At 48.9% G+C, this 14,873-nt stretch overlaps 1 protein-coding gene across 1 annotated transcript in view; it reads left to right on the top strand.

Moving 5' to 3' along the window:
• Window positions 1–13,596, top strand: part of PRDM5 (PR/SET domain 5) — a 118,172-nt gene extending 104,576 nt beyond the window's left edge. Inside the window, exons 14-16 of the mRNA XM_078875255.1 lie at window positions 1,015–1,100; window positions 6,724–6,828; window positions 13,415–13,596. Coding sequence (XP_078731381.1) covers window positions 1,015–1,100; window positions 6,724–6,828; window positions 13,415–13,576 — 353 coding nt within the window. The 3' untranslated portion in view covers window positions 13,577–13,596. The remainder of the gene's footprint in view (window positions 1–1,014; window positions 1,101–6,723; window positions 6,829–13,414) is intronic.
• The last annotated feature ends 1,277 nt before the right edge of the window (window positions 13,597–14,873 follow it).

Raw genomic sequence — 14,873 nt, forward strand, 5'->3', positions numbered from 1 at the left:
TTTTTCAAAGGACAAAATAATTAACTTCTTTAGTCCACCGGTGTGCTGAAGAGAGAATCAACAGCATTTAAAAATTTGAGTACGACGTTTCACTGATAATTACAATCAGCTTCATCGGGCAAGAATGGTGAAGCTCTCCTGTTGCTTCCAGTCTTAAATAGAGCAGCAGCGGAAGCAGGGTGACGTCATCATTTAATTCAATCTGGTGCAGTGATTCGAGGCAAAGAGGGGGAGGGGGGTATTGTAATTATATAGATTGTAATCTGGTATGTATGTTGAACGTTTTTCCCCTACGTATGTGGCGTGCTCATCGCATGTGCTGATCCCAGCCACCAGAGTTTGATTCTGGGCCGCACTCCAAATGGCACTTGACAATTGAACCTGACCTGGCACCGCCCTCCTCCCTTACGTTAACTCGGCCAAAAATGAGCACGGATGGGTCGGGGCTTTGCAGTCGGGGGATACAAATGCATCTCAGGCATGGTGTTGTCCTACAACCCCTTTGTGTGTTGCACCAACCTAGATGCAAGCGGTGCTTGCTAACAGCACTTATACAATAACAGTCAGTGAGGTGAGTTTATTTTCTTTACTTAGTTACAAAAGTCCTTGATTACATTTTAGAAAGTATTTTTTTCTTGAGGGAGGCCAGCCGTGGTAAACTCTCTCTTTCATGCTCGTCAAAAGTAAAAAAAGAAGAAGTTTTTTGAGTGTTTAGTTCTCATCTACAAAGAAATATATCGTAGATATAAAACATAAAACACACACAGACACACAGACACACACTCAGACGTCGCCTTTTGCTTCCCGGTCTCAAAGTGGCTTTGTTGTGGGGGGGAAAAGAGGAAATTGCTTTTTTTTTTTACCATCAGTCTCATTTTCGAACTGCCGCCCGCCACGGTTTTGTCCTTTATGACTGTTTACGTTGCACATCACAGGGACCTAGGGGCGCCGTTGTAATCTGTGCGATGATATTGTCGTTGTACCGACGGACGCTCCCATCTGCCCTCTTCCCAGGTGAGCGTCCGTACCAGTGCCAATACTGCGACAAGGCGTTCAGCAAAAACGACGGGCTCAAGATGCACATCCGAACACACACCCGGGTAAGAGGAAACAAAGCATTTTCTCACAAAGCAAAGGTGTAAATCGAGTTCCTACTCATCTGGTCCCAGCACACGAACGCACACGCAGCTACCGGATCACAACGCGCCTCCAACTGTTACTCTACGACGCAGCGAAACAAACAAAGTGCGTCACAATCCGGGGAACATGGTTGCATAGGTTTTTGTGTTGTGTAGCTTCTCTGAATGAGTGTTCGCGCGGTACAACCCAAACAAACACATATCACAGAGCCGCGCAATGAATCTGACCGCAGACATGTCTGCTTTTAGGAATGATTTTGTAAACTCGCTTTTGAATGTAAACATTTACTTTTGGACGTAACAGAAAATATCACTTACATTGCACGCGTTCATTTAGAATGAGTGAGCACCACTTTGTAGGGAAGTTAACAGTAGATGACTTAAGGACAGACTCAGGCCCGCCATAGGAATGTGGAATCTCCACCATTGGCTCAGTGAGTGCTGTAAACGGGACATGAGTAATGCCTCAATGCCCAATTCAGCAGGAAATCACTTGGACTATTTATTCAACATCATCGGCTATTGTCTATCTACCGCTGGCTGAAGTGTTCGCCATGCGACGGCTATTCTCTCACGGTCATGCAACGCGTACACAACGTAGATATATAAACACTTGTGCATGTCCTGCCTTTGAGGGCACGCGCGCATTTTTATCTTCAAGCCCGACTTTGCCACTTTGGAATTGGCAATGTCAGACGGCTGCAATTTCATCCGCTTTTGCTTTAAAGTTCCATCGCCGTCGAGAGCGTTTCGCGCAAAATCGCTCCCAGTTTAAAGGTTAATCTTTTCGCAAAGCCGACGCGGCGCTTAAAAATAATGGGATGGGCCCTTCTGTCTGTGCTCTTGGCTCCCGGTTCAAACGCGCGCATGGCACGCTGACGTCGGCGGTCGAGCTGCCACCCATAGCGACGAAGAGCAGCGCTGGACCGGGCCCCGAAACCACAATCTGTGCTTGTGTCGCCCCGATTCCGCTGGCGGACCGCAGCCGTCTTTCAGCACGCTAATGCCTCGTTCTCATGACATTATGTCGAGTTGCAGCACAAATAAACAGACACTGTGTCTCCGTCCCATATTTGTCTGTCCGCGTAAAAATAATAATATATATTTTTGTTTGCACGCATCCCATCAGCCAGCCACAGCATGGCCTCCTCTCTTAGGAGCGCTTTAGACATATGCGTTTGGAGTATTTGGCCGCTTTAAATTTCCCCGTGGTAAGCCACTTGGTCGAGATATCTATCATTCGTGATCGCCAGGTCGCTTCTGAAATAGGAGCTACATAGCTCAGTCGGCCTTAACTGATAAAATAAATATAGATAAATAATATATACATATTTTAAGCAGCATTGGTTTTCACGCAACCAAGCTCCGGACAAGTTTCGACATTCAGACTCTCATCGGCAGAGTGAGCTTTGCTTAAGCCAACTGCCGCTAAACCGCCGGACGTTTAAAGGCAGGGAAAACCTTTCACCATCAGACGCGGGCCCTCGATCGATGCAGAGCTATCGCGCAACCGTGGAGTAACGACATTAAAGAATACACACGTGACGTGTGCTCTCCACGGCGATGTGTGATACTCGTTATTGTTATGACGTGTCATTTATAGTTAGAGGCTTTGGATCCGATGGGGGAATCGTCCCCGTTCGACCGGTTCCTCCTGTTGGCTACCCCCCCTCCTGCCTGACATTAGTAGCAAGAACCCTCGCTAAGCTGACAATTCATCACATCGTCCGAGGCTTTTGTCCTTTGTAGTGTCATGTCCTTCCCAAGTTCACTTTGCTTTGAAGACGAATGAAGATTGCTCCCCCTTGTTTGCCCAAGCGTTTGTCTCGACGAAAAGAAGAAGAAGAAGAAGTGATTTTCAGCTCAGGAGATCATTGAAGGAGGTATTGGGGATTATTCTCCTGTTCACAGCCGTGAACCAAGTGGTGGGAAATAACAAGGTGCTTTGGCAAGTAGTGAGTCCATCTGTAGGACAACCGCTGTTAACTTCCCCCATAGAGTGGTGCTTGTTTTGTCGACCCTTGGAGGGATGATGATGATGGGCTGAGTCAACCACCCCTGCCCCCCAACCAGGATTTAAATTTGCAGCCTTCTCATTGCGAGCCGCTCGCTTTACTGATAATTTAGTGCATGGGGTTGGTGAATCACACAGATATAGAACCATCGTCTACATATATATACAGGAGGATGAGTGGTAGTGGAGTTTTTTTCCCGCTCACGACCAACATGATGAATATCTGAACCAGTCCTAGGCCTCCCCTAGGTCGACTCAGCCTCAAATTAGTACCTGGTGTGGTCTGTAAACATCGCCACTGGGGAGACAAAGGCGGCCGGGGGTGGTGCTGGCTACCCACCCCCTCGTGTGCCTTTCCAGCCTTCATAGGTGCTCACTAACAGCACTTGCCCCAAAAGACCATTAAGGCTCTACAGGGGATCTTTGTCTGTGTATATATATACAGGCCAGTCTGCAGGTGGTAAGTGGTACAGCAAATATATTTTGGTCTATCTGAGCAAAGATTACATTTTATTCTGTTGTTGGCTATGAATAAATATTTTTCTTCTGAGACACCTCTGAATTAAAACTCCAGAGTGCTAAACATTGTACCATGGCAGTATCCCCAAGTTTATGATGTTTTGTATAATGTATTTGTATTTCCTTGGTGAGCCGGATTGGCAATTCTATCATGGGTCCGGCCAGTGTGTTTTGGGCTGGTCATCCTTATATTGGGCCAACATTTAACCAACGTTTATTCCCACCACGTACTAACGTTGGCTAAACGTTGCATATTTACTGGGTTGCCAGATGAGTAAAGCCTTTTAAGTCTGAATAAAGAGTTTAGCAATGGGTCCTTTAATGGCGCACACCACTGAATGCTGGGTAGGCTTTCACATCAACAGTAGGCCCAAGCAACAACCAAAATATGGTGGTTCGTTTCTCTCTCATTAAAAAGTAATTTTAATCAGGACTACATTTTTCAGTGTATTCTTAGTCAAGGGTTTTAGAGATTTAATTGCAGTTGCATTCTTCAGCAGTAACTTCACATAATTCTAGTTTTAATCAAAGGAAGAAAAAGATGTCAGCTCAGGTTGCAGGTCCTTTATTAGTGAAACAATTAGCAACTACTAATTCTTTGTGCGCAATGGCAGAGAACGCCCTGACTAATCTGGACAGGCTGCTTTGAAAAAGGGCTGTCAGCGAGCACCTATTAAGGTCAGTGGGGTACCACGAGGGGATGGTGGGGCTGGAGTGACACATGTTACAATCTGCTGCTGGATGAGGGCCTCCCTATGCTGTGTGGGGGGGGGGGTCATGGAGGTTATTTGACTTTGGCCAGTGCTGGTCGGTGAAGGCAGGGATCATTGACATTGGAGTAGTGCAGTACAACAATGGATGTTGCATGCACAACCCCCTTCTGACAACGTAGGGCCTTGCAGCAGCCTACGTCACGTGTTTGTACAGCTTCTGAAATCTGACGAGGTTGGGTCAACTCTGGCCGCTGTATTAATCGGAATCACACGAGGCTGCCTTCATGTGTTCACTGTGCGAGTACCCAGCGCACCCGTTTAATATTTGCGAGGCCTTCGGGGGGCCCAAGCTAAATTCAGCCACAAGTTTGCATTGTACGGGATGTGGGACTCAAATGCGAATCGCTGGGATGATAGCTTAGCATTGCCAACCACTGACATAGCACTCCCTACTCCTACAGGCGAGCCCAATAACCACATGTGTGCACCGTGTATAAGCGGTGAGCTCTGCGCTGCACCATGCGGAGTTCAGAGTTCATGCACCATCTATAGCGGTGAGCTCTGCGCTGAACCGTGCTGGATATCTTTGCAGCCAGGGCAGCTGGGAATGAGCTGAGGTGTGATAGGCCTTGCCGTGGGGCTGCCTGCCGGGCACATGGGGCAGCATGCGTGAAACCCTGAGCAGAAAGCACACCACACCATCTTCCAGATGGATGGCCTCTAATTTGTTGGTCTCCACCACCGGCCATCATCCCTTCTAGCGGCCGTGTTCTGCCCGAGCCAACTTCGTTTTATTGGCATTCAACGTGTGGCTTGGAATTGGTTTTGATAAGATGGAATTGCTGAATGATGGGAGAGTATTCTAGATCCCGTATGGCTTTTGTGGCTGATTGGCTAAAATGCTGTAAGTTAATTTACGTCCATTGTTCTCCTGTCTTATGCAACATTACATTATAGGACTAAACTGGACAATTTTATTTGTCTGCCTGAACTTATTATTCTAATTTCGTAATGTATGGAACTCCCTGCATCGTGATTTTTTTTCAATTTCTATACATTGGTTTGAGCAATATGGCTTCTCTCACGTGGGTATTTGTATTTATAACGCATATGCATAATCCATACGGCTGTATGTGCATAATGGCTTGCAGTGTGATTAGTGTATGGATATAGCTGACAACGTGATGTGTGCGTGTTTGCGTTGGTTGTGTCTGTACGTGATGCGTGTTTGGCGCGTTTTGTTGTTTAGAGTGTTTATCGTCTGCGTGTATGGATATAGCGCAAATATGCGCACAAACGTTTTTTGGGTTTGTTTGTGCGTCTGTGATGAACGTGAATGCGGGGCACTCGTGAGTGGTCATGTGCTGTGACGTCGTGTATATACTGCGTGAATGCGTGTGAATGAGTTACGATGTTGGGAGTGTGCGCATTTGTAAGATTTGCACGTGGGGACTTAGAATAAGAGCATACTGCCTCAGTGGCTAACGCAGTGAGGCACAGGCGTTAGACTGCGCCACGGTGCCGATGCGGTTCATGCACTGTGGCCGAGGGCGAAGCCCGGAGGCTAAGCCATCGCCTTGGGGATGAGGTGGCTGTGAAAAACGAGCTTTATAGCTCATCGGATTCCTCCAGTATAAATAAAATATTCTGACTGATTCTGTTAAAGGGAAATACTGGAGGACCCGGAGAAAAATCCACGCGACCACAGAGAGAACATGCAAACTCCGATTACACAGAAATCAGGGTCCGAATTCAACCCACAGCCTTCTGAATACCGAGCGAGGGAGATAAAATCTCGCAGCTGTCCTGCGGTGCGGTCACGCTTGTGCTGATGATGTTGTTACTGCTGTATGAATGTCGAACTACTTTCATATTGTACGCAGCTAACCGCGCTAATCGGAGGTGTGGATGAAGGACAACAGACTAAACACAAAAACCTGTTCTCGATAAATTAGTTTTCAATCTAGTAGATTTATAAGTGCATAGATCCATTGGCTTCCTCATATCAGAAGGAAGAGCGTTCCAGACGGCCGCAGAAGCACATCTGAAAGCACGCAATGCAGTGACCGGCATTGTTCGATGGTTGGCCAAAGTCGCTGCTGCGAGGATGACTGGAGTTCGCGTGATGGTTTATGCTCTTTGATGAAATCCGCAAGGTATTGTGGTTCATATTCTTAGGTTTTTTCGGTAAAGTCACGTGACTTTACCGAAAAAACCTAAGAATATGAATCCTTGCAGTCACGAAAGCTTCAAATCTAGAAGTATTGTGGTTCATTTGCTGCTGATGATGCCGATGATGCTGATGCTTGTGTGCGAATCTCTCTCTCCGTCTCCCCAGGAGAAGCCGTATCAGTGCTCCGAGTGCAACAAGGCCTTCAGCCAGAAGCGAGGGCTGGACGAGCACATGAGAACCCACACGGGGGAGAAGCCCTTCCAGTGCGACGTGAGTGCTCGCTGCCTCTGTTTGCCGCATTCCCACCTCTTCCCAAGACAGTGTGGCCAGCGTGGATAAGGAAGCCAAAATATGCCCGAGAGGAGCTCTCCAGAGCTCCGTCTAACGAAGGCCTTGTCCACCGGCGGGAGCAAGTAGCTTTGCATGGCTGCACATTTTGTAGTGGAACGGTTTCTGAAATTGAACAACCATCGAGCAGTAAATCAGCAAAGTTTACAAGTGAGGCTGTCACTTTCTCTCGTAATACACTTCCTAAATTACATTATGTGTCTACGAGGGGCACTCGCTGTACACAAGTGCAAATGTCCCAGTTTGGTCAGAGAGAAGTGTTGACATTGGGCAGACGTGTTTGTGCAACAACATCCATCCCACGTATATTTACGCGGCGCACGGCTCATTTACGACGACGCTCCCACGAACGACGTCATCCGCTGCGTTCAGGCCACCAAAAGGGATTTCCAAGAAACTCGACGTTATGCACGGACTTACAACGTTCGCCATGCGGTCCAAGGCTTAGCGAACAGAGGATAATATTGTTTTGTGTCATGAACGGACGTGTATACTGACGTGGGAAAACGCAACAAATTCGTCAAAAACGCTTCTCTCTTAAAAGGATAAACACGTATTATACACAACATTTTGGGTAATGGCCCTTACACACAGCAGAGAGATATAGAGGCCAAAGAGATTAAGTGGATAGAAGTTGGAGATGGTATTATACACCGATTAACAGTCATACATTGGCATATGAACAGTTGGCGCCATCAGTAGGTATTCTGTAACAGACAAAACTGCAGAAATGCACAAATGCATGCTGATTAGACTGATTCGTATGAACAATTACATTCTTAGAGAGTTGCTGACACTCGAGTCCTGGGTAACTGTGTTGCAGTTTTGTGTCTTATTGAAGAGAGACCCATACAATGTGTGGTGACTTATTGAAGAGAGACCCATACAATACATGGGAACGTATTGAAGACAGACCCGACAATTTGTGGTTAAATATGTTGTCAACATTGCAATGTCCTTTGGTTGACCGATCATTTTTTTTGGTAACCCCCACCCACCCCCCCTCCAAAAACACCCCTGGAGTAGAAAACACGGTAATTCTATCCCCATCTGAAACCCCGTTGAAATGTTGAAATTTCGGAAACAATCATGGCATCACCCAGTGTTTGACCCCCTTAACAAGAGGAGGTCACGTTTCAAAAATGTCAATTTTATTTGATTCGTGGCAATCGCTGGAGGACGCCCGATAACGAGGATTAATTTTCATACGTTCGGATTTATAATTTGACAATTTCCATCACGACGTACGTGACCCCCGAAGATGAGGTCACGTTTCAAAAGTCACACTTTTTTCTTTCCTCTGCAGAGTGACCGCAAAACCACCCCGAGTAGACGTTCGCTTGACTCCAGGCCCATTGGTAACGTGCCTGAAACATTTGACCATTGCCCACTCAAAAAATGTAACGTTCCCATATTCACTGCCTCATCAAAGTCAGCTCCAAAGTTGCGTATATTTAGTCTTTCTCATGGCGTTACTGCATCCAAATTGTAACAACAACAACAAACCGTATGGGGTATCGTTCGCTTTAATTACGACTGCGCAGGGTTTTTCACGGTCTCGCCGCACAACCGCAACTTGCTCTGGCGTGATGTCCGTCGTTTCGCCCCACGCACCTCTGGGAGCGTAATAGCAGGCGCTGCATTTGAACGACGCACCGGTTACAAACTGAAAGCACATCCCAGAGCAATTCGCCTCTTTAATTGTTATCAATTTTCGTCGCATGGCTCATTCATATATCGCATATACTCACATAAAATGAATAAATACTAATCGCTTGCTTGGTTATACAGCTGTTGGTTGGTATTGCCTGCACGTGGAGTAATGCGTATATAGCGATGCAAGCGAGAGTGAGGGAGACTGCCAGTGTTTTACATCGATGATCTGTCGCGTAGCAGGGCTGTGTGCGTGTGCGAGTCTGCGCGGTGTAGCAGGAGCACACTCTGCTTACGCACCCGGCAACCCCAGATCCATTGCCGCCCTGCGGCCACCAACATCGGTGACGAATATCGGGAACAGTCCCTGGGCACCCCCTAGGTCAACTCAGCCTTAAATGAGTACCTGGTGCGGTGTGTAATGCATGAGCATTTGGATGCCAGCATTGGGTTGATCAAAGGCAAACCGGGCGTGGTGTTGGCCACCCACCTGCACATTTGCTGTGTAGCCCTTCACAGGTGCTCGCTAACAGCACTTGCCCCAACAGTGTCATGGCTACAAAAGGAGATTTGTCTTTGTGTGTGTGTGGGTGTGTGTGTGTGGGTGACCTCCTGCCAGCGGGCGTTCGACACTTCACATGGCCTCAAGGTGCACTTGGCCTGGCACAAGCGTCGTGGTGACGTCACCGCCACTTAGTGGCGAATGGCGGTTGTTGGGTGTGTGGGTGTGTGTGTGTGTGGGTGTGTGTGTGTGTGTGGGTGTGTGTGTGGGTGTGTGGGTGTGTGGGTGTGTGTGGGTGTGTGGGTGTGTGGGTGTGTGTGTGTGTGGGTGTGTGTGTGTGTGGGTGTGTGGGTGTGTGTGTGGGTGTGTGGGGGTGTGTGTGTGGTTGTGTGTGTGTGTGGGTGTGTGGGTGTGTGTGTGGGTGTGTGTGTGTGGGTGTGTGGGTGTGTGGGTGTGTGTGTGGGTGTGTGTGTGGGTGTGTGGGTGTGTGTGTGTGTGGGTGTGTGGGTGTGTGGGTGTGTGTGTGTGTGGGTGTGTGGGTGTGTGTGTGGGTGTGTGTGTGGGTGTGTGTGTGTTGGTGTGTGGGTGTGTGGGTGTGTGTGTGTGTGGGTGTGTGGGTGTGTGGGTGTGTGTGTGGGTGTGTGTGTGTGTGGGTGTGTGTGTGTGTGGGTGTGTGGGTGTGTGTGGGTGTGTGGGTGTGTGTGTGTGTGGGTGTGTGGGTGTGTGTGTGTGTGTGTGGGTGTGTGGGTGTGTGGGTGTGTGGGTGTGGGTGTGTGTGTGTGTGTGGGTGTGTGGGTGTGTGGGTGTGTGTGTGTGTGGGTGTGTGTGTGTGCTCGCGAGTGCAGCTCGATGTCAACATTGGCATCAACCTGTGCATGCAACGCTTTGTTTGCGGGTCGATCATCGATTGTAGCATTAATTGGATTACACCCTCGTATGCATTTCCCGCGGGCTCCCTGCAACCCGTGACCTATTGCAAACAAGGGCGTATGGGTGAGGGGGCTTTCACAGGCCGCGTGATGCTATTGGTGGTGTTATTGAATTTTTGGTCGCGGGGCAAAGATCAGGTGTACACTGCGAAATTGGGGGAATGCATACAGATAATACATATCACTGTGGTTTTTTTCTCTCTGTAGCCATAAAGGAACTCTGATGGAGGAAACGCAAGGCCTGTGTTTGAGAACAGCGATTGATTCGTCTCCATATTTATCACAATTTCATTCCCCCCCCCCTCATAAATGATGTGTTAGTGTGCGCATTTACAGGATATTTTTTACATTTCTAAATCACAGTTGCTGAGCCAAAGGCTGAAAGGCCCAAAATGCCAAACAGCGAGCAACAATCAAAGTTCTAAATAGATACGCGCTAAAGTGTTTCTTAAATTGAAAAAAAAAACGTTATTATAAGAAGATGGGTGAAGAGATGATGGGAGGGAATTCCAAACTGTCAGGCTGCCTGCCACAATCAGCACCATTGAAAGTATTAATAGACAAGAGCCAATAGGTTTATTCAATCGAGCAAGGCTATTTATAACGTGGGGAAGAGATAGGAGTGCAATTTTTAAGGAATCAAAGGCGCCAAGCGGTCAGCAAACAACCGGCACCACTGCGGAGGGTGTTGGCAGGCAGGCGCTGACACGCATTGCTTGGCTTGAGCGAGGTCGTCGGCGAGAAACTCGGGGAGAAAGAGACGATGGGAATGGGAGTTCCGAAGCGAAGCGGCAGGAGGGGAGGAGGCAGTCCTTGCATTATCTCCCACTCTCCTCCTCCTCTCCGACCAAGGACACGGGGGGGTGGGGGGGGCAACTTAAAAGCCGAGCCACATGTGTTGCTAATCCCTCCGATTGTTCCGGTGCCATCGCAAGTAAAGGAAAAATAATATTTATTGTTTGCGGGCGGGAGGAGGTTGGGGGGCCACTCGGGCTGCTGTTATCGAGCTCGTGGCGTGCGTTGGATCTGGCCGTGGATGACTGCGCCCCCCAACACCCCCTACAACGCCTGCTGATTATCAAAACCCAACTGCAAATGATCAGGCGTCCTCCGTCCTCCTCCGTCCGCCCCGTCGCCCACCGGCTGCCCAGAACTTGCCACCGCCGGCGCATCGATCGCAGCTCCTCTCCGAGTTATTAAAAATATGCAAGCGCCTTTTTCTATTTATTTTAGCTGTCGTGTTACATTTGTGGCTTAATAACAACAGCAACAAAAAAATGTTAGCCATCTGGTAAAAACGAAAAAAAACCGCGTGGCTCTCGAGACAGGAGCTGATCGTCTTACGGCGACGTTTCTAATGCTGCGCAAATGCAAACGAAATCAATTAAGGCGTGGGTTTTAATCAAAACCACCACGTGTAACCCCCCCCCCTCGCCAAAAAACAACAACGCAATAATTGTTTTAATTGAGCAATTAAAAAATATGTGTATTATTAGGTTGGTTAGTGGGCTAATCCATTATATCGAAGAAACCCGCGATTTAGTGCCACCTGATTTTAATTCCGGGCGAAGAAACGCGAGATCCTTTAGTTGTGCTCGATTTCCTTTTTTTGGTTAATTTTGTTCATTAATTTGACCTCCGTGGCTACCAACGGTCGTAGCCTGCGTCTAGGCAGTGCACTGTGCAGGTGTCGTTATGAACGATAACATCGCAACCATGTGTACAGCCCTGCTGTCATCGTCTTTATCGTGCTTGTATCCTTGGCTCTGCTTTTATTTTATGATGAGGGGTGCTGCGGTGGCGAGATGTTAACTCTCTCGCCAGGAATGGAGGAGGTTGTGGGTTCAATCGCGACCCTGGCGCCTGTATATTTGGAGTTTGCGTGTCTCTCTCTCCTCGTGGTCACGTGGATAATTTTTTTCTGGGTCCTCCGATTTTTCCTTCCACATTTAGAAACGTGCATTTAGAGTGTTTGGCTGCAAGAAATTTGCCACGTGAAACGCCACTTCGTTGAGCTATCATTTGTGGCCAGGGCACTTCTGAAAAATAGCTATATAGCTCAGTGAGCCTTAAATGGTAAAATAAAAAAAATAGTTTAAGTTTTTAGTTTATTGTCCTTGCAGCATTTAGTTTTATTCTCTGCAATTTTGGTCACCCTGGCCAATTTAGTAAGTACTTTCTTGGTTTCTCTTAAAATTCTCACCTGGTTATACGAATTAAAAACCAACTTGGCTAACTTTCTGTCGGCCGCGGACGGGCAAGGTCAACGAAAACGCACTACGCAAGTTTAACGTTGGTCGTTTTTAAAATACGCCTCAGCTGTAAACATCGCTTTGCAAGTTCATTTGTTAGCAAACACGAACTGCAGCTGTTGTTCCTGCAAGTTAGAGCTTTGCTAGGGTGGACCCTGCTGTTCGTGACCGTGCATCGCCACGGCAGTTGCTGTGATCGCTGCGAGGGAGCTCTTGAGCAATGTGCATTGTTCTGCGGGGGTCGTGGATTCAAATGGGGCGAGGGGATTGAACTAGGCTGGGCTGATTCCCACAGCTCCCCTGGTCCACGTGTAAATCCCTCGTCCGCGGCCTCACGCGGCCCAGCTCCGTCTCGTTGAAAGTGTTTGCAGGGGCAACATCTGGCTATCCACTGGCTTCACGTCCATCCACCCGCTAGGATAAAATAATGTTTCTCTTATCATTCATGGTCGTGTTTCCATCAATGAAACATACCCCAATACTCTTAATTACTCCACTGGCTCGCAATGCAATCGCAGGTCAATTTCAAGATCACACTCACCCTCTTCACAGTTCTACGTTGACTGGCCCGTGCCTACATCTCCCCTCTTCCCACGCTACTCATTTTCGCCAGTGGGGAGGTGGCTTCTTCTCCTCTGCTGAAACTCCCTGGCCCTCTTCTCACGCAAACATGTTTTCCCCCTCTGCCTATGGTTCTCTTTCTCTAACCACCACTTTCCCTCTATAAAATACATATCCCTGCTCTTCTATATTCAGCACCTTAAGATGTAGGTGCATTTAGACACCACATACCAATCGGGATGGATCGGTGTATCCACTTTTAAGTTGCCCCCCCCTCCCCGTGTCCTTGGTCGGCGAGGAGGAGAGAGTGGGAGATAGAGACACTGAACCATGAACCCAGCGACCCAATTCGGAATCCCGATCACAGCAGTACATACTGGCAAGAGGCGCCTGAATCGAACATTCATCGTTTCGCTCCACGCGCTGGCAGCTTCTTCATTTCGGTTGCCAACGAAGCTGTGAGCCGGCACGGGGAGAACAGAAAACAAGTCAAGATGTGGCACAGCCCTAAAACAAACTGCGAACATCGACGCGGCAGAATTGACATCGCGGTCCCGTAAACCCACGTTCACATCGCGATCGCGTTTGTGCATTGCCGTGTCTGCGTGCAGGTGTGCGACCTGTCCTTCAGCCTCAAGAAGATGCTCATCCGCCACAAGCTCACGCACAACCCCAACCGGCCCATGGCCGAGTGCCGCCTGTGCCACAAGAAGTTCACGCGCAACGACTACCTGAAGGTGCACATGGAGAACGTGCACGGGGAGACGGAGTGACCGCGGGGTGGGGGGGGGGGGGCCCCCGTGCGCAATCGTCGCCCACCCCTCGCCCCCCCTCGCCCCCTTCCCCCCACACTCTCGGCGCTGATTGGGCGAGACCGCACACGCGGACTGCGGCACGTCCGCCGGGTCAAACTGAACGCGGGGAGGCGGTGGTGGCCCCCGCACTCGGTGGCGTCGTTGGTTTTTTGGGGGTTTTGTTGTTGGGTTGAGGTTGCCGAGCACATTGCCGAAGGTCCAAAAATCGCCGAGCGGCCAGCCGCGAAATGAACGTCGCTGTCGGAGGTGTTGATGGACAACGAGTGATTGCGTTTATTGAACTGAGAGCAAGGTTTTGAGAAACCGAGAGAAGAGAAGATGGGAGGGAATTCCAAAGTGGAGTAGTGCTATGGAAACACAAACAAGCTGGCATTCGAGTGTCCTGGTGCAAGGAATAAAATGGGACCCCTTGCCCGCTGCCTTCCCTCCCTCTTCATGGCCCAACACCTGGGCACCTCCTGCCCCGTGGGCCCTGGTGCGGTTGCACCAAGCATTGGCGCCTCTGAGATGACATGTCATGGGAAGAAACAACAGCAACGGAAGGGAGAACGCCACGTGAATGCATTGTCTTGAGCGGTATTTTATGATGCGAATGACCAAAACCAGGATTTTTAAAGTCCCGGGAAGGCTTAGAGTTTCCCCAGGACAAGCTACCTCCTCAGAAAACCAGGACAGCCGGCAAACCCCAGTTGCACCGCATGGTCAACCGATAGCTATGCCACTGCCCGTACGCGTCTTTGTGTCTCTGTTGCACTTGGCATGAGGGATGGCGGTACGCGTGCCCACATGTGGTCCACGTGCAGTGTCACTAAATTTACATGCAATTATATTTCTAGTTTCGCCATTGCCATTATTTTTCAGAAAAAGAAAAGAAAACAAGTGTACTATTTTGCACGGTGGTGCAGGTATTGGCGCACTGTGCGATGAACCCAGCGACCTGAGTTCGATTCCAGGCCAAGCCTAACATCAATGGCGAGTGATGTCAGAATCGATGTTGGCACTCACTTTCACGAACGTGCACTGACCAGCGTGGTGAAGTATAGTCATACAACCTCCATGACTGGCATGATGTGGGGGAGGCCCTCATCCAGGAGGGGACTGATAGAGCTCCGTAAGTTATATATTTTTTGCGCTGATGACTTGAGTTGAGACCATGAATTAAATTTACTTGAACACCTGCTACCCCTCCCCTCCCCCCCCTGTTCCACCTGCTGTGTTGTTGGACGGAATTTAGAAACCACCAGGATGGAGGGCT

Source organism: Lampetra fluviatilis, chromosome 41 (assembly GCF_964198595.1).
Source record: "Lampetra fluviatilis chromosome 41, kcLamFluv1.1, whole genome shotgun sequence".
Lineage (NCBI taxonomy): Eukaryota > Metazoa > Chordata > Hyperoartia > Petromyzontiformes > Petromyzontidae > Lampetra > Lampetra fluviatilis.